Source organism: Pan troglodytes, chromosome 1 (assembly GCF_028858775.2).
Source record: "Pan troglodytes isolate AG18354 chromosome 1, NHGRI_mPanTro3-v2.0_pri, whole genome shotgun sequence".
Lineage (NCBI taxonomy): Eukaryota > Metazoa > Chordata > Mammalia > Primates > Hominidae > Pan > Pan troglodytes.
This window is the reverse complement of record NC_072398.2, coordinates 17,141,759-17,161,242: the sequence shown is the minus strand read 5'-3', so window position 1 is coordinate 17,161,242 and position 19,484 is coordinate 17,141,759. Positions and strand designations below refer to the sequence as shown.

General features: G+C 41.0%; 1 protein-coding gene across 2 annotated transcripts in view; it reads left to right on the top strand.

The window, feature by feature from the left end:
* DISC1 (DISC1 scaffold protein) overlaps positions 1-18,718 on the top strand; it is a 414,923-nt gene extending 396,205 nt beyond the window's left edge. The window contains exons 12-13 of one of the 2 annotated variants that reach the window (XM_001151459.7): positions 3,817-3,934; positions 14,073-18,718. In XM_001151459.7, coding sequence (XP_001151459.4) covers positions 3,817-3,934; positions 14,073-14,212 — 258 coding nt within the window. In that variant the 3' untranslated portion in view covers positions 14,213-18,718. Of the gene's footprint in view, positions 1-3,816; positions 14,042-14,072 lie in introns of those variants that run through there. The other variant, XM_054660130.2, reaches the window with a different exon arrangement.
* Positions 18,719-19,484: the final 766 nt, after the last annotated feature.

Below are 19,484 nucleotides of genomic sequence, written 5' to 3'. Positions count from 1 at the left end.
CTGATCCCACCTTGCTCTCTCTGGACAGACAGATTTCTTTGGACAGAACAGAATTTTTTATCAGATTGATAGAAATATATTAATCTACCCTCTCATCAGCTGTCAATTCTCAGTTTAGGTCTAAACTAATTCTATTCTCAAGATTCCAAGTGAGAGCATTATGGTAAAATAATACATCTCTTAAGTCATATCTACCCGGTTCACATTCAGTATCCTCTCAGTTCGGAATCAGAAGCTGTCAGACCAACAAGTAGAGGTTCCTGCACAAGCCTGAGAGAGATCCTGTAACTTGTGCCTTGGAAAAACAGCCCCACAAAAGAATGCCGGACAGATCTTCTCTTAGCAAACATGGTGACTTGAGCTCTCTGAATTTGTTCCCTTATGCTACATTGTTTGTTTTTTAATCTCTAAAAAAACTGAAAAAATTTTCAGGTAAATTTCTTCCTTTTTCATTATGGTTTGAATTAGGGTTTTTGATAACTTTTTTCCAAATTTTAGGGATGTTAAAGGTTCAGGAAAGTATAAAGAAGAAAATAAAAATTTCCTATAATACTGCCCCACAAATAATAATTATAAATATTTTGATGCTTTGCCTATTTGAGTTATTTCATCATCATTAAATGCTCTTTTATTAAAAATGACTTTAATGGCTAAATACAAATCTGCTGTACCAGAACTTATTTAACTATTCCCTTTATTGTTCGACAATTATTTCCTCTTTCCTATACTTTTAATGCCATCATCTTTGCATGAAAAATCTTTTATTTCTATTTGATATATGTGATAGGCATTCTTCCATGCTTATTACAAGGGCTTAATAAAAGTTATTTCAATTTAAATGAACAAATTATTTCTTTTTGATAGATTCCAGGAAGGGAAATTATTGGGTCTTAAGATATGAACAATTTAAAGCGCTTGTTATGTGGTCTGAAATTGCTTTCCAAAATTTATGCCATTACTATCAATCTGCACATAATTTAAAAAGGAAAACAGGCAGGAATTATATGTTTGGGGGAGAAATGTAAAACTGTATTTTAAATTTGTTTAATTTAGCTCTGATTTCATATTTGTTGTAGCTGTAAGATGAAGATTGAGTCATTTGATTTCGTTTAAGGGTGTTTTAAATTCCTTGGTTTTCTGTTCTGAGTCTATGCTTTTTCTCTCTTTAAGTGTGTTTTCAGTCATATATATTTTCCTGCTAACACTGTATTTTTCTCCTTCCTGTATGATTTGTGGTTTCATGACTGTCAATCATTTTTTCCCAGATGTTCTTTTTCTTAGTGTCTCATTTATTTCATGTGTGATGATGGTGTTGCTCATTATCCAGTGTCTATACTTCTGTGTAATCTCCTACCCTCAATTTCATATCTTTGACTGATTATTTTAGGGTCAGTAAAAAAATATATATATATACACACATATATATGTATATATATGTGTGTGTGTGTATATATATATATTTATCTGTGATTTTTATGTATTTGCTGTCTTCTCACCACTGTTATGGTCAATTTTGAGTAAACCTTCAAGGGTGCTTCACATTAAAGTTCCTTTAATTGTGTCCATATGTCCCCACAATTGTATGTTATTGCCACTAGATTTCTTTTCTATATACACTTACTTGCAGTAAATGCGTATACTCATTCTGTAGCTTGTAGCTCATTCTTCAGTATACTAGACTTCTCCAATATTTACAAGTTATTTGCAGTTCCCATTAGCACTATTTTATTCTAAGGTAGTTGGCCATTGACATGTAAATTTTAAAGCTAATATAGCAAAAATCAAATTATATACTTGGATTTAATTGTTATTTGTGGAATCTGATTATAATATTATATAATGCATAATCTCCAGACTTTTTAACAGTGACTTTTACCGCACCTGGGCATTTTGTTGTTATTGTTGGGTATTCATTGTAGCTTTTGTAGTAAACTTGTAGTTTAAGCTGAATACGTATCTTAATAGTTTCCCTTATGCAATTTTTTTTTTTTTTTGAGATGGCGTCTTGCTCTGTTGTCCAGGCTGGAGTGCAGTGGCGCGATCTCAGATCACTGCAATCTCCGCCTGCTGGGTTCAAGCGATTCTTCTGCCTCAGCCTCCTGAGTGGCTGGGATTACAGGCGCCCACCACCACGCCCAGCTAATTTTTGTATTTTTTGTAGAGACGGGGTTTCACCATGTTGGCCAGGCTGGTCTCGAACTCCTGACCTCATGATCCACCCGCCTCAGCCTCCCAAAGTGCTGGGATTACAGCTGCGAGCCACTGTGTCTGGTCTGCAAAAATTTTTTAGTGTATCTTCTAAGCTTTTCACTCTTAGTTAAGGAAATATTATCTTTACATTTAAGTTTTAATTCTGAGCTCATTTCTTGCTTCTCCCCCTGCTTTATTCTAAGAATCTCTATCTTCTGTTCTCATTTTCTTAACCTTGTTTATTGTTTTCCTTTACAAGTCTGTGGCCTTCTACATGCCCAGCATTCAACTTGGGGCCCTGGGATGAATGACTAACCCATGGCCCTTACCTCACTTGAGTGGACACAGAACTTATCAGAATGGTTGCACTACAAGGTGAAATTATTATTTGGGGCCTTTGAAGGAAAGGTTGGGTTTCAGAGAAGAGTGGGGAAGAATGCATGGGCAAAAAGAACAGCATGAGAGAGGGCAACGGGGTTAGTCCTTTTGGGAAAGCTTAGCTTGCCTTTAGGAGAGTTGAGGGGATACAGCTGAACCATGGGCTTTGTGCGAGGTCCTGTGAAGACAGAGTTTAGACTCTGCTCTGTGGTGGTTTTGTGCAGGAAAGTGACATAAAGAAGGCCCTTTTCTGGCTCATAGAAATAAGTTTGAAGGGAAAAAGTGAGAGAAGGAAGGAGCTCTAAGACTTAACTGTTCATTCATCAAATCAATCAATACTACGTGCCTGTCATGTGCCAGATACTATGCCAGGGGCTCGAGGGATAGCAGCAAAAAGACATCATCATCCTGCTCTTTTTTTTTTTTTTGAGACGGAGTCTCGCTCTGTCGCCCAGGCTGGAGTGCAGTGGTGCAATCTCGGCTCACTGCAAGCTCCGCCTCCCGGGTTCACGCCATTCTCCTGCCTCAGCCTCCCAAGTAGCTGGGACTACAGGCGCCCGCCACTACACCCGGCTAATTTTTTGTATTCTTAGTAGAGACAGGGTTTCACCGTGTTAGCCAGGATGGTCTTGATCTCCTGACCTCGTGATCCGCCCGCCTCGGCCTCCCAAAGTGCTGCATCATCCTGCTCTTATGCGGCTTAAGCTCCCATGTATGGTGGTGGTAGCAGCGGCTCTATATGCAGTATACACCTCATGGCACTTAAATTCTAGCATTCAGGGACTGTGGTCAGTGTGTAAACAAATGTTCAGTGCCCTAGTCAATTCCTGTGTCCTTAAAGGAATATTCCCTTTGTCCTTACAGGTTAGCCCAGTTGCTCCTGTGACCCCTCTCCCCACTTTTTTTAGAATCCCTATTAAATTTTGAATTTGCCCATTGATACAGCTGGAAGATTCAGGGTTTCTGTTTGATAAATCCACTTCGGGACTTGACATACTGGAAGCAGCACTTCGAAATGACCAGACAAGGGAGGTGGCCTGTGGAACTGCATAGACAAAGCTCATTCTTTGGTCATAACTTGAAATCAGTTCACAACTTCTCAAGTTTGATCCCCAGGGGAGACACAGGCCCTAGCACAATTCTGACTGAGGTGCAGAAACTGGGAGAGCTCTTTCCAGGAAGCTTCCCTTTGTGTTCTGTCTGTGTCCACAGCTCTAACAAGCGATCTTGTTTTCCTCCTCTCGCCAGGAATCTTACATCCTTTCTGCAGAACTTGGAGAAAAGTGTGAAGACATAGGCAAGAAGCTATTGTACTTGGAAGATCAACTTCACACAGCAATCCACAGTCACGATGAAGATCTCATTCATATCCTTTTCATCTTGCAGATTAAGCAAGGCAAAGTTATTTTATAAAAGAGAGTCTTTAAAGGGTAGTTTTTCATGCCTCAGAAGATGGCAACAAATAGATGCTGCTGTTATTTATAGCACAGAGCACCTCAGATCTCTGAGATTATCAGGTATGAAACGTTTTCACTCTAGTTTTCAGTAAGCAATTCCGTATTTTTTTTCTTTCTTTTTTTTTTTGATGCCTAGGCTGGAGTGCAATGGTGTGATCTCAGCTCACTGCAGCCTCCACCTCCTGGGTTCAAGTGATTCTCCTGCCTCAGCCTCCTGAGTAGCTAGGATTACAGGTGCCCGCCAGCACGCCCAGCTAATTTTTTTGTATTTTTAGTAGAGAGAGGGTTTTGCCATGTTTGCCAGGCTGGTCTAGAACTCCTGACCTCAAGTGATCCGCCCGCCTTGGCCTCCCAAAGTGCTGGGATTACAGGCTTGGGCCACCGCATCCGGCCGCAATTCAGTATTTTTAATTGCTAAATCCAACCACTAACAATTAAGTTCAGACATGCACACGAGGAAGCCAAAGAAAATGCAGTTTCAAGTGAGTGTAAATCCAGCTCTGTGTGGCCCTGCTGAAGGAAAACAGTTGACTGGCTCGTTTTCCTACGAGCTTTTTCAATACCAAGCGTCCTAAATCCACCTCTGAATTTCTTTATCTAGCAACTCTACCTAGTAATGGGCAGTACAGTAACAAAGCAAACGGGACTTTAGATTATTTCCTTTCAACTTCTAACCATATACACATGGTTGAACTCAATTTAGTCCTTTCTGCTTCCCGGTGATAGAATTTCTTGCACCAGACTTAATATCCTTGGTGTCACACCTACAAACACCTTCATCAAAACTAGCTGCTAGTGAGCAAGATGGCCTGAGAACATACTGGCTTAGGTATGCATCCGTATGAAGCACTCCATTCTATGTTGATCTGTGGACGCAGTTTGTCACTGGTTAGTTCTGCTGAGAGCAAACGGGTGGGTACCCAGTGGATGAAGGGATATGCAGCCCTATATCCTTTCAGTTATTTAATCACAAGTTGACACTTCTCTAGCTAAAAACACTTCCCTATTCATTCATCTTTCTATTCAGTAGAATGTCTTTTATTAGATGCGTTTGTGGGAAATTTAGCTATTTTGGTCTTTGCTTGTCATTGCTGTCTTACTTTTTAGAATTCCAGTTTTTACCATACTTTATGGGCTGTGTGTGTGTGTGTGTGTGTGTATAAGTAGCTTTGAATGGCCAAGGATTAATCTTAGTCACAAATACTCAGATCTGTGATTTAATGATAGAGCCAATGCTACACTTCCTTCCTTGTTATAACTTTACATTTTCAACCTTGTTTATTAAGCTGGGCAGAAAATTTCTTCAACTTATTCTGCAATGATTTTCACATTGCTTTAGGTAGATTTTGAAAAGCAGATATTCTGTTCTTCATAATTTCCTGCCTCTTAAAAATCTTGTATTTAAGCTATTATCAGAAAGTTTCCCAAAGAAGCATACAAACATAGAATAAGGATGGCGTTTTTATTTATTCCATGTTCATGGGGTCACAAATATTTGAGCATGTGTAAGGGGGTATGGCTTCCAGCAAATGGGCAGATGATGGGGCACAGAGGAGGAGCCCGCTGCAGAGAGTCAATGGATATGAAGGGGTTCCCGTTCCCCAGCTCAGCAGATGGGCAGTTCCTAAGTGGGTTGTACCTCTGTCTTCAGGTAGCAGTTCTGAGGGCTGCAGTCAGGGTTCTGTGCTGGTCTCTTATTGTGAAATTTTCTAAAAGGTTAGTTTGATTCTGGGGAATTGGATCTTATTTTTACTAGAGCTGGGGAGGCAGCTCTAGTAAAGACCCCTGAAAAAAAAGGGGTTAAGTAGTATTTAAACAAGATCCTTTTAGTTTTTCCACAGCTGATCCCAGCCAGATTTAATAGCAGCGGGATCATGGACAAGTGATAATGCCTCTTTAAGCATTAGGGTTCCCATCTGTAATGTCAGGATAACATGCACCTCTAAGGTTTTTATGGGGGTCAAATAAGGCTATATTCACAATGTACATTTAATATAGCCATGGGTAAGTGCATGATTTTAGGTAGAAAAGTGTTATCCAAGTCCATTTGTCTCACAGTTCTTAGTATATTAGTCACAAGCTCCAAGAACATCCCATTTATACACAAAAAGTTTCAAGGTAGATTGATTCAACTATTTTGTAATAAATGCTTGAAGGAATCAATCAGTAACTCCACAGTGGCTTAGATGAAAAGTCATTTAATTATAATAAAACTTCTATAAATGGATAGAGATTATTATCCCTACTTGACAGTCGAAAAAAACAAGGCTTGGGAACAACTTGGCTGACACAAGGTCATTTCTGATAAGTAGCAGAACTTTCCAGCCACAAGCCCCATGGTCCTATTTGGCCCATCAGAAAGCAGCCATTGCCTATAAGTAAATGGACAGGTCTGTTCCATGGAACACACAATTACTTTAAATTTTTAAGCTATAATAAAAGTATTTCACTGATGTTATGTTTTTTGAGAATTTCACTGATCTCTGTTGTGATAAGCGGAGAAGCACTGGTTTAGGTACTGAAGTCAGCTCTCTCCCTCCCTCCAATAAAATCTACACCATGATATGGATTTCAACCCAGACTTTTCTTCGAATCCCAGTCTTCTGTCACTGATTGAGAATAAATACACAGGAGGTGTCTTTGAATTCATACAAAGCAGCACTTAAATTTGAGTGGAACATTATGCCCTAAGATAGAAAGACATGTTTACAAGGCTCTACGGAGGCTCCCCTACACAAACCGAAGCCGTTGTTTCAAATTAGAGCTTATCTAGAGATTCAGAGAGGCTGCCAGAATCCTCCAGCCAAACTCTGACTGGTTTGTATTTCCATGTTTGATCAAAGATACAATGCTGAGTGTGGCTGAAAGAAACAGCTTGTTGTCAACAATACAGAAGGATTGCACAGTGAGTGCAGTGTTTTGTTTGATTCCATTAAGCATGCTGCCAGAGCCTACTGTGCATGTGAGGTAGAGGGTACCCAATTAATCTAAGTCCACATTGGAATGTGATTAATGTAAGCCCACATTGGACGTCCACGTCTGAAAGATTCAAGCCACAGATGCTACCATGGATGTTTATTCTTTGTGTGGAAAACACTCAGTTTTTGCATAAACCATGTGTGTACATAAGGGCTATTAGTGTGGCATCAACAGAGGTTAGGGGTGGGCAGTGGGACTGAGTTTCCAAATAGGTCCTTGTGGCCTCCTGATTTAATATCCGAGTTATGGGCAGCCTCATGGGTGTCTCCTACTTTTATTAAGAAGACACTGATTGACCAATCCAAGGAGGGAGAGGAAAGAGCCTTTGCCTCTTCATCGTCCTGACAGGCTCACCAAATTACATGTAGCATGACCAAAGAACAACACAAACCCATCAGCTACTGTGGCAGCGAGTGTCTGAAAACAGTCTGCACCATTAATTGGGAGAGCTGGTGGTGGAGAGGTGGCTCACACCTAGTGCCTGAGAAGGGGACAGGAGGTGTGACTTCACGGCCAGTCAAGTCGGGACTTCCAGGAGCATTAGTGTGAGTCTCTAGTGCATTTTCACAGTCATCTGGGGTCCTAATTAGCAGTATGTTTTGAAAAACATTTTGACTGTGTGCAAGGTCTCCTCCACGCTCAAAATATTGTAAGCAAAAGCCTTCCAAATTAAGGTGGATTTTTAAGCAGGAATTTTCTCATTTTCTTCCTCCTTCAATTTCTACAACACACTTTCAAAGGAAAAGAAGTACACCTGTGATATGTACATTTTTGGCATATTTCAAAGCCCTCAGGGCAGTTCTGCCTGGCCCTCAGTCATAGACGAGGTAGAGACACTCTGATTCTATTTGTGGTTGTATTTACATCCATGTCTGGGAAGCCCTTATGGAATTCTGTTTCTCTGCTTATTTGGAGTGCATGGTGCCCAGTTGATTAGTTTTGGTGGTGCTTGAGGGCATGCTCTAAATACATCCAGGTTTGTGCACAAATACCACAGCTCCGTAGGACCCTTGTTTAGTTCAACTTTCCAAATTTTAGCTTGAACAGACAAAGGTAACGAGAGTTTTGGGAGACTGTCCTGCCTCCTTGGAGATGTTTTCCACTTCTAGAGCTGAGGGGCTGGAAGAGGGATCATGAGGATCATGGAGCTCCACTCATGTAGTTTATAGATAAGAAAATCCAGAGCCTGGCCAGGTGCGGTGGCTTACATCTTAATCCCAGCACTTTGGGAGGCTGAGGTGGATGGATTGTTTGAGACCAGGAGTTTGAGACCAGCCTAGGCAACATGGCAAAACCCTGTCTCTATTAAAAATACAAAAATTAACTGGGCGTGATGGTGCACACCTGTAGTCCCAGCTACTCCAGAGGCGTGAGAATTGCTTGAACCCAGGAGGTGGAGGTCGCAGTGAGCTGAGACTGCACACTACTACACTCCAGCCTGGGCAACGAAGTAAGACACTGCCAAAGAAGGAGGGAGGGAAGGAAGGAAGGAAGGAGGGAGAGAGGAGAGAGAGAGAGAGAACAGGAAGGAAGGAAGGGAGAAAGGAGAGAGAAAGAGAGGAAGGAAGGAAGGAAGGGAGAAAGGAGAGAGAGAGAAAGAGAGGAAGGAAGGAAGGAGAAAGAAAGATAAAGAAAAGAGGAAGGAAGGAAGGAGAGAGGGAAGAAGAGAAAAGGAAAGGAAAAGGAAAAGAGAAAAGAAAAGGGAAGGGAAGGGAGAGGGAAAGGAGAAGGGAAAGGAAGAGAAGGGAAGAAGGGAAGGGAGAAGAGACAAGGGAAAGGAGAAGGGAAAAGGGAAAGGAGAAGGGAAGGGAAAAGGGAAAGGAGAAGGGAAGGGAGAAGGGAAGGGAGCAAAAGGGAAGGAAAGAAAGGAAAGGAAAGAAAGAAAAGGAAAGGAAAGAAAGAAAACCCAGAGCCTAAGATGACAGTATCTAAAGCTTTGTGTGTGATGGGCTGGTGCAGATATAGTAGTCACAGTTCTTTCCTTAGGCTCTCACTTGGCTTTGGAGTGGGACGGGGAAGAGTTGGAGCCCCACAGTGGGTGGGGGAGGGCAAGGGCGTAGACACAGGGCTGTCCTGCTGCTGGCTGAGCACGAGGTGGGCTTGGCACAAGGTAGGCAACACAGAGTTTCTGTGTACAAGCATCAAATCCTTTGAATCAATCTTGGGTATAGTCAAGGTTTTCCTCTTTGCTCTTGAAAGACTGTGATCCTCATGGCTTTTCCATGAGGATCTCCAGTACCAAATTCTCCAGCACTATGGGCTGTAGTGGCTACCCAGGAAGGAATGGTGGTAAGAAGAAATAATGTAGCAAAAGAGTAGCACTTTCAAAGGATAAGAGAGTCCCTTATCTGAAATGCTTGGGACTAGAAGTGTTTTGAAGTTCTGCTTTTTTTCAGATTGTGGAATATTTGCATTATACTTACCAGTGGAGCATACCAAATCCAAAAATCCAAAATCTGAAATGTTCCAATGAGCATTTCCTTTGAACATCACGTCAGTGCTCAGAAGGTTTTGGATTCTGGAGCATTTCAGATTTTGGATTTGGGGATTTGGGATGCTCAACTTGTTCTATTGTTTCTTTTTGAATCAAACTAGGTCAGATGAACCGAAGACCTAAATTTGACTAAGCCATTGAAATGCTTACTTGGACACTTCATTGACAGTAAAACACTCAATTGTTTTCTTATAAAAACAGAAGACTCCATCTAAAGAATTCCAGGATCTTTTGCAAATGGTACCCCAAATGACAATATTGCCTTATCATCTATTCCTGAATGCACCTGTCCTGCTGTCTTACTCCTTTGCTAATTGCAAACACAGACATTTTAACAAGTTACCTGCTTACCTACCATGTGGATAGTCTATTCCAAGGAGGTACAGAATGGCCTTGGGTTCCAAAGGTGTTTTAAAGATGTTAGGATGTTCATCCCTGCGACGTTGTTATAATGAATCTGCTAATTTTCTTAGATACCACAGGTACTTGGTGGCATATCTGTTATGGGGGGCAGATACTTAGCTACTCAGGTCCCTAAGGCACAGGCTTCATAAGAATTATTCTGCTTTTTTGAGGCCTATTCTTGCAATTAGGTGCAGTTAGCACCTCTATTCTAGTTTTGGAATTTGCCTAAATTGTCAATAGTTTTGGAATTTGCCTAAAATTTCAATTTGCCTAAAATTCCAATTGTTTTTCAGCTCTTTGACAACAATTAAGGTCAAGGTCAAGTGTTTCAATGGGCTTCAACTATGAGCTTATTGGATTAGTGATCAGAAAATCTGATTATAGCTACTACTTAGCCTTAAGATCTTGCTTAGATGTATCAAATGAGATAGTTTATTTTTCTGTAAGTCAGTGAGAAAATGTTGTAAAACACTTTTTTAAAATTTATGGTTCAATATGAATGCCAGACTTATATCTGTTTTCTACTCAGCATCTTCTCTTGGCTAATAAGCTTGTCCAACTTACCCTGTCTAAAATCCAATTCCTTCCCTCCTCTACCAAAAACACCAAACGCTCATTCCTAGTCCTCTTCTTCTCAATAAAATACAGATGTGTTTTTCTAATTATTTGCTCAGATAAAAAATCAGGGAGTCCTTCTTAATGCCTTTTCCATTTTCCATATCCCACATCCAGTCTGTCACCATATATATGCTCTTGGTTGTATCTGCAAAACACATCCAGAATCTAGCCACCTCTCCTACCTCCACTGCCACTGCCCTGTTCAAGCCATGATTGTTTCTTGCCTGAACTATTGCAGTGGTCTCCTAACTGGTCACTCTGTGCTTCCGCCCTTATCCTCTTTAATCCATTCTCAGCACAGCAGCCAAACTGACGATGTCACCCCTCTGCTCCAGGTCCTCCCACGGCTCCTCCCATCTCACTGTGAACACAGCACAGCTGGACATACTACCAACATGGCGCCTGTTTACTTTCTGCTGCACTCGTAGGTATTTATGCCATCTATGATGGCAGTGACTTTGATTCACTCCTGTGCTGCTGTGTCCATAACATTTGTTAACACACAGTAGAAACTCAGGAAACATTTGAATGTTTGAATGAGTGAAAGAAAGAAAGAGGATCTCTCTCTGCACTTTCATTTCTCCCAACTGCTTAACAGGGAAATGTTTCCAGTGGTTTATTTTATAAACATATTGATTTAAATATGAAAGCAATGTATTTCCATTGTGAATATCACAGAAGTATGGAAAATAAAGCTGTTTCCCTCCCAGTGCCTCTACCTAGAGGTCACTACTTTGTCCTCCTGAAGCCTTTTTCTAGAACTATAAATGGCTTATCTCAATAGTCTTGTTTGCAAAATTAGGATCATTCCATATAAATTATTCTACAATATGCTTTCCCCCGCCCCATTCTGCATTTTTTTTTCTGGGGACTTTTCCATTTCAGTACATCCAAAATGCTTTGTAACTCACATTTTGTAAGGGATCCTACAGGCAGGTTGGTTAGAGAAAAGTACTTTGCAAATAAAATGTGGTTTTAATTATTATTTTGATGGTTATTACCCCCACAGGCTCAATAAATGAGGTTTCTAGGATTTCTGATGTCTAACCCTGCTTTGACAGAGCCTAAGGTATTTGTTACATCTGTTATATTAAGAAATAAACCTTAAATCTCATGATGACTCACAAAAGACACTATACTCTCACAAGGAAAAAATATTTCTTTGAACCCTAACCCTATGAGGAAGGTACGAGATTCAGTATTTTACAAGTAGAATAATTAAGCATTGATTGATTTGCTGAGCTTACCATAGCTAGGGAGTTATCTCCTCAAATGCTGGTTTTCTGACACCTTCTGTGTTAGCGATTGTTGTATGAGCGGCTGATGTGGTAATTTAGTTATAGACTAACTTCATCCTTTGCTTTTGTAACTTCTCACTCCTTATTTTTAACCTTTTCAGTGGGTTCTGCCAGTTCCAGAAGATTTATGAGTTTTTAAAGAAACATCACATTTTGGTTCAAGTTCTCTCTCTCGAAACCTTTGTCATCATTTAGCACATTACAAATAGTGGCATGTAGTCCCAGGCTGCATGTCAAAGGTAATTAAATCTCAGGAGTTTGTCAGGATTCATAAACTGCTTAAGCTCCATGCCTGCTCTTCACAGATGTAGCATGACTTTGTGATTAAATTCCAGTTTGGTATTCAATCTGGGACCACTTATGCTTTTGCTTGTATAAAGTGGTATATGTTTTCACTAAAGATTAGCGGAACTATGCAAGAAATGGAAGCAACCAAAGCCTCTTAAAAAAAAAAAAAAAACAGAAGGAAAGGTAAATATTGGATTCTTTCCTCCCCTGGTCACCCTCCTACCCAACTCCCATTTTCCTCAAGTTCAAATGCAAGGAGAGAACCCTAGCAGTAAATGCATGTAAATTACACAAATGATAGAGTCTGGGGAAGCTTCAAGAGGGTGAAAAACTGCCAGAACTTTTCAGGGTGGTTCAGCACGTTTGCTTAGAAGAGGTTCATTTGCATCATTCCCAGGATCCTCTGGAGTTCCTTGTTCAAAAAAGAAAGGAGGCTGGGCATGGTGGCTCATGCCTGTAATCCCAGCACTTTGGGAGGCCAAGGCAGGCAGACTGCCTGAGGTCAGGGGTTCAAGACCAATGTGGCCAACATGGTGAAACCCCATTTCTACTAAAAATACAAAAATTAGCATGGTGGCACACACCTATAATCCCAGCTATTTGGGAGGCTGAGGCAGGAGAATCACTTGAATCCCGGAGACGGAGGTTGCAGTGAGCCAAGATCGCACCATTGCACTTCAGCCTGGGCTACAAGTGCAAAACTCTGTCTCAAAAAAAAAAAGAAAAGAAAAAAGAAAGGGAAAGCTTTCCACAGTGGTTCGTAAGGGTGTCTTTTTCTCTTTTTGTTGCATTGACATTGCACTTTGGGAAAACCACATTGTAGTGTAGGTGGTCTGTAAACAGTCAGACTCCCTTTCCCAAAGCTCCCCATTCCCTCCATGTCTGATCTAGTACTGTTGTAGTGGTCTGGCTTCATGTGATGACTTCAGCATATTTAGGTGGTGTCAACATATTTCTACTTTCTCCCTTGGTCCCTGTTGGATGAAAGTGGATCAATTTGCTTGTTAAACCCAACGCTCACCCTGCATTTGCCTTAGAGTTGTTCTGACTACAAGTAAAAAGGGAAAGGATGAACTGGATGACGTATGGACAGAAAAACCACTGTTGGTTAAACATTCCCCTGCTTGAACACCCAGACGAGAACCCGTTTCTTAAGAGAACTACAGCCTTATCTATTACTGTTTGCTAAGTTCTCTATGATTGTTTTCTCCATGTGAGAAATCACTTTATAGGTTAGAAAACTAAGAGCCCAACAGCTTAAGAAAAGAAAAGAACCAACCAACCAACCCAGAAAAAGCAAGCTCTCTTTGCCCTTTGATGGACTCTATCAAGTCTTGAGTGCCCTTCCTAGTTCCTGGGAATATACTAACAGATAACAGCAGGTTAGAGCCTGGAGAGGTTTCAAAGTCATCATTTCAAGAGAAAACTGAGGCTTTAACTGGTTTGCATAGGGTGACAAGGCTGGTTAATGGTGAACAGAGACCATGTTAATAACTGAGTCTGCTCCAGTATGCCTCTCCCTACTTATGGCAACCCCAAATCCTGTATTTCTCAAGGAGATTTTGATTTCAAGCATTCTACCCTTTCCACTGTCAAGAGTATTTGCATCTGACAGTTGCCCCACCCCAACTTGGGGCTTAGCCGGAGTTATGGTCACGTCAACTGCATATCATTGAGCATCTGAGTTGACCATCTGTCTCTGCTAAGAGCTGACTCTTCCATTTCCTTTTTAAGACCTGACTTGAGAGAGTCAATACCTCAGGCATTGTAGAAATTGCGGTCATTCTAAAATATAAAAGTGTAAAGTTTATATTAATATTTAATTCATACAATTGGAAAGAACTTTAAACTGCAATTAGGTGTCAGTACCCATCTGCTTCCAGCAGGCTCACACGCTCTTCGATCCCTCGGAGGCCGCAGAGGGCCACGATCACCTTCGAATGTGCTCCTTAACAACGTGCCCACAGTCTCTCAGGAGGGAGCTCCAGATGGTGAAGGAAACTCTGCAGGCCATGATCCTGCAGCTCCAGCCAGCAAAGGAGGCGGGAGAAAGAGAAGCTGCAGCTTCCTGCATGACAGCTGGTGTCCACGAAGCACAAGCCTGAGGAGTGACGGGTTGGGGGAGGGAGGTGGGCCACCATGTTTGGACCCGGGGGGCTGCTCTTCCCTCCCCCGCCATAACTAAGATGCCTGAATCAATTGCGGAGATACAGAGCCTTGAGGTCTTTCAGTGGAAAGGTGGTTCATGTTCATTCTCATCAGTCTGAAACTGAGGAGTCTGCAATTTGGAATATGGAGAGAGAGACTGATTTGCTGAATTTCCTTCTAAATGTCACTCAAAAATTTCTTTTCCATGTCATTCTTGGGAATGTCTTCCACAGGATTTGAGAATAGTTTCATCTCAGCCCCCATTAGAGAGAAGTTGGGGTGAATTCTGGAAAAATGTCTCTTTTTCCTGTGCCATTTGCCTTCCACTGCAACTAAAATATTTCCTGATTCAAGATTCTATAAAAAGGAAACCAAGCATAAGACTCTGTCATCATACCTGTTACACGTTCCTACAGGTGCACAATCTAAGAGAGCTAATTAACCTCAGAGTCTGGAGTTAACAGCTTTTCACCTTACTTCTCCTGTGATCTAATATTATCTTAGAAAAATTAATATGCAATTTCCAAAAGATATTTTGGTAAGACAACAACCTCTCACTGATATGCCACCTTTCAATTTTCCTTTTGTGGCAATGATTGCATCTGAAGAAAGGATCCCTGAGAGTCTCTGTTTCATCAGGACATTCTGAAATTTACCCACAGTGAGGCTGTGGATGGATCAGGGGACCTGTATAAAATGTTTGAGTCTGTTCCATTTTCCCGTGGAACCTGTTTCACTCAATGCCAGGCAGTGCAGCATTTAGGAAAGCAGTGCAGTACTCAGTAAGGCAGTGCAGTACTCAGTAACACAATACAGTACTCAGGCAGTGCAGTACTCAGGCAGTGCAGTACTCAGTAAGACAGTGCAGTGCTCAGTAAGGCAGTGCAATACTCAGTAACAGTGTAGTACTCAGTAACACAGTGAAGTACTCAGTAATACAGTACAGTATTCAGTAAGGCAGTGAAGTACTCAGTAATACAATACAGTACTCAGGCAGTGCAGTACTCAGGAATGCAGCACAGTACTCAGGCAGTGCAATACTCAGTGCGGTACTCAGTAACAGTGCAGTACTCAGTAACACAGTGCAGTACTCAGTAAGGCAGTGCAGTACTCAGTAAGGCAGTGTGGTACTCAGTAACACAGTGCAGTACTCAGTAATACAGTACAGTACTCAGTAAGGCAGTATGGTACTCAGTAAAGCAATGCAATGCTCAGTAACACAGTGCAGTGCTCAATAAGGCAGTGCAGTGCTCAGTAAGGCAGTGAATTGCTCAGTAACACAGTGTAGTGCTCAGTAGGACAGCATAGTACTCAGTAACACAGGGCAGCTAGTACTCAGTACTGTAAGTACTGAGTACTTATATAGGCAATGTAGTACTCAGTAAATCAGTGCAGTACTCAGTAATGCAAGGGCGTTTCAGGCTCCTGCTGGGCTGCTTCTTTGGCCCAGCTGGGACTCCTATTGAGACAGCTGCAAAACAGGCTGATTTCAATTAGGCAGCACTTCCCAAAGTGCACTGAGGAAGGTGGCCCCAAGAGAAGCTCTCTAAACAAAGGAGTACCCTCTCCGGTCAAGTACCTTTGGTAAATACACCATACCATAATATCTGCTTGGAGAACCACAGTGCACATTAGCATATTAGTCTGAGAGAGAACTTATAGTAAGGAAACTCACTTGATTTTATCTAACCTCAAACTTTCCAAGTTTAATGGATCGTGAATTTTTTTCATGTAACTCCTATTCATATCCCATAGATCTAGTATTGTACAGCACTGCATTCTCTGAGGAAGTCCCAGTCCAAACTCTGATTTACATCACTTTAGAAACCACACTCACACTTTTGCAGAGTGTTGAGCTTAATAACTACCTGCCATAGATTGGTAAATTTAATCCAGTGGTGGTTCTGTTTGTGCTTCTGTTCTCATTTATGTGTTTAGGGATAGTGAGGTTCCTGCCTTCACTAGGATCCACGGATATGAGACCATTTTTGTCATTTCCTGAAGTCACACTGGCGTTTCCAGAAGGCATCTGGTGCTTTGCTCAGCCTTCCATGCTGTGCAGCACTTCTGTCCTCAGTCAAGGAGATGGCCATGCTTAAGCCAGCAATTGGCTGGGGTCCAGGAAACAAAGCAAAAGCACAATATGTGAATGTGCTGATTGTGTTCCCTACGGCTTTATCTCGAGCAAAATACACTCTACATATTTTAATAATAAGTATAATTAGCTTGTTCCTGGACTTCATTTTCAATGATGAAGCAAATTCCTGAATTATTTATAATTGTGTCTAAAGAAAATTATGAACTGGTCACATGGCACTTGGAATCCTTGAATTAATTCCAGTGAAGCAAAACTTGGGAAGAGTCAGGATTGGCCACATTTCCAATAACAAATTCCTACTTCGACATATGTCTTTTCAAAAAGCCTCCCAGACACAAGACATCTTAACCGTCACTAGCCCAAGTGTTTTGTATTACTCAGACACCATCATGAAATAATTCTGTGAGGTCATGATGTATTTGAAAATTCTGCAAGTTAATAACTGCCTTGAATTGTTTGAACCCGAAATAAGGGTTCTTTGGTACCTCTAGTAGATAGTGTGTTCATTTCCCTGCTGCAAATTTTGAAGTATTTGGGCAGGTGAGTAATGTTTTAACCACAAGCCGTAACTCATCTGTTGTCTTTGCTTGGTCTTAGAGTGTCATTCAGAAAGTCTGCTAAGGGCCAGAGTGCTTCTTCTGGCTACACAACCTTCTCAGGACAACCCCACTGTCTTAAGCCACTTTGACCCTGGGAGACACAGGACTGTGTATCCTCAATCATACTATACAGCAGTTTTTGTCAGAGGAACATAAAAATATCCAAGAGAGGTTAGGGCTTAGATTTAAAAGCATCAAAACAACAACAATGAAAATTTATGTTGGAGATAGCCAAGACCACAAGCAAAAGCACATACTGGAAATGATGAGTTAGAATCTGATTTGACTGGGATGTTTTATGAGAATGTAAGTGTGATGTTATACTGTCTGCCTTGCTGGAATGCTGGCTTTGAAATGGTCACCCATTTTTCTTTCACTGGCCTGAGTTAGGACATGCTGTCTATCAGTAATAGTCCCAGTTCCATCCAACTTTCTGAAATTTCATTTTTTTTTTTTGAGATGGAGTCTCGCTCTGTCACCGAAGTTGGAGTGCAGTGGCCCCGCAATCTTGGCTCACTGCAACCTCCACCTCCCAGGTTCAAGCTGTTCTACTGCCTCAGCCTCCCAAGTAGCTGGGATTACAGGCATTCGCCACCAGGCCCTGATGATTTTTGTATTTTTAGTAGAGACAGGGTTTCACCATGTTGGCCAGGAGGGTCTCAAACTCCTGACCTCAGGCGATCCACCCCCACCTCGGCCTCCCAAAGTGCTGAGATTATAGGCATGAGCCACTGCACCCGGCCAACTTTCTGAAATTTCAAAACTGAATTGATCCTTCTCCAAATTAGTATATAATATTGGAAACTTGTCTTTCCCTGCAGTAAGGCTGGTTTCCCCACCCCAGAAACATGTAACGGTTGGTACCATGCTAAGCCCTTGCCATGCTAAGCCCTTTAAAGTCATATCCTATAATCCCCATATCAACCTTATAAGGAAGGTGTTTGTAGATGATGCAACTGAGCCTTAAGAGGACGAATTCCCTTTTTCTAAGGCACAGAGCTGGTAAAATGTGAAGTAATAGTGAACCTAACAGTCAGAGACAGGCAGCATGCTCTTAACTAGTGCTCTTCCTAAAGTTCCTTTAATGTCCGTTTGAGATTTTGAGCCATGGAACTTACTTGTTCACCTGGCTAAGAACTCATGGCCACTGTGGAACTCTTGGTTAGGGAGTCAAAGAAACCGAGTCTGGGGCAAACGAGGCTTCCAACACTGCCAGGGGAGCCTCACTGTGAAGTCTAGGCTCAGACAGGCATCAACAAACCTATTCACCCCACCATCATCCTAATCTAACCATTCCCCAGTCATCCCAGGAAAACCACTCACAGCCTGACATTGGGCTGACCTTATTGAAGATCCTCATCCAATTGGTGTTTTTCAGAAGTGTTCCAGTATTATGAATTCTGTGTTGTGGAGAAAAGCAACCATGCATTTACTGGTCAATGCCTTCTTGTATATGTAATTCCATACTTTTAATATCCTCACCTTATCTAATCTTTGAATTTTGTCACATAATTTATTGCTTCATTAAGGTTACTTTTTGTTATACAAAATAAAAGCTGATATCCAAGCCATGGAGCATCTTGATGATTTTTTTGTCCTTTGAAGTATGGGATGATAGAAAAATGTATCAGGTTTATTCATCTCATCTTTCTGTTACAGGATGATTAATTGTACAGTTACTTACATCACACAAAACATTTATAATAAAGTCATGCTTTAGAATTGCACGTGTTTACTTTCAGATATCAGCAAATGAAATATTCTATTCCCAGACTCCTAGATTAAGGAAATTGAAAATAACATTACCACTAAGAGTTGGGAACAAGACAAAGATACCCATAATACCACTGAAAATATTTTACTGGAGATACTGGCTAATTTAGTTAGGCAAGAAAAATATAGAAGGGTTACAATTTGGAAAAGAAAAAATAAAGCTTTAATATTCACAGATGATGTTATTGTAAGCTTGAAAACCTAAAAGAATCAACAGAAAAACTTTTACACAATTAACACAATCAAAATCAACAGGCTTCATATATGCAGACAATAATTGGAAGACTGAGTATAAGAAAAGACCCCATTTTCAATAGCAACAAAGAGCAAGAGAAAATGGCTAAGAATATATTTATATAAGAAATGCATAAGCCTTAGATGAAGGAAATTTTAAGGTGAAGGACATGAGACAAGAATTGAATACATGGAAAGACACATTAAGCTTTTGGATAGGAAGGCATCATAAATTTAAAAATTTCCATCAGTCAATTTATAAATATTTCCTGATCCCAAATGGGACAATAGATGTCTAGTTAGCCCCCATATGCATTCTCCCGTTCATCCTTTTAGCCGTTCTGGGTCTAGACACTTAAACTGCAGAGGTACATATGTGCAGAATTGCAGGTGTACATTTGTAGCATTGTTTGTAAGGACAAAAATGAGAACAACCAACATTTTCATTTGCATCAGTTGGAGACTGGTTAAATAAATTATTGTACATTCACACTATGGAATGCTTTACAGTTGCTAAAAAAAATC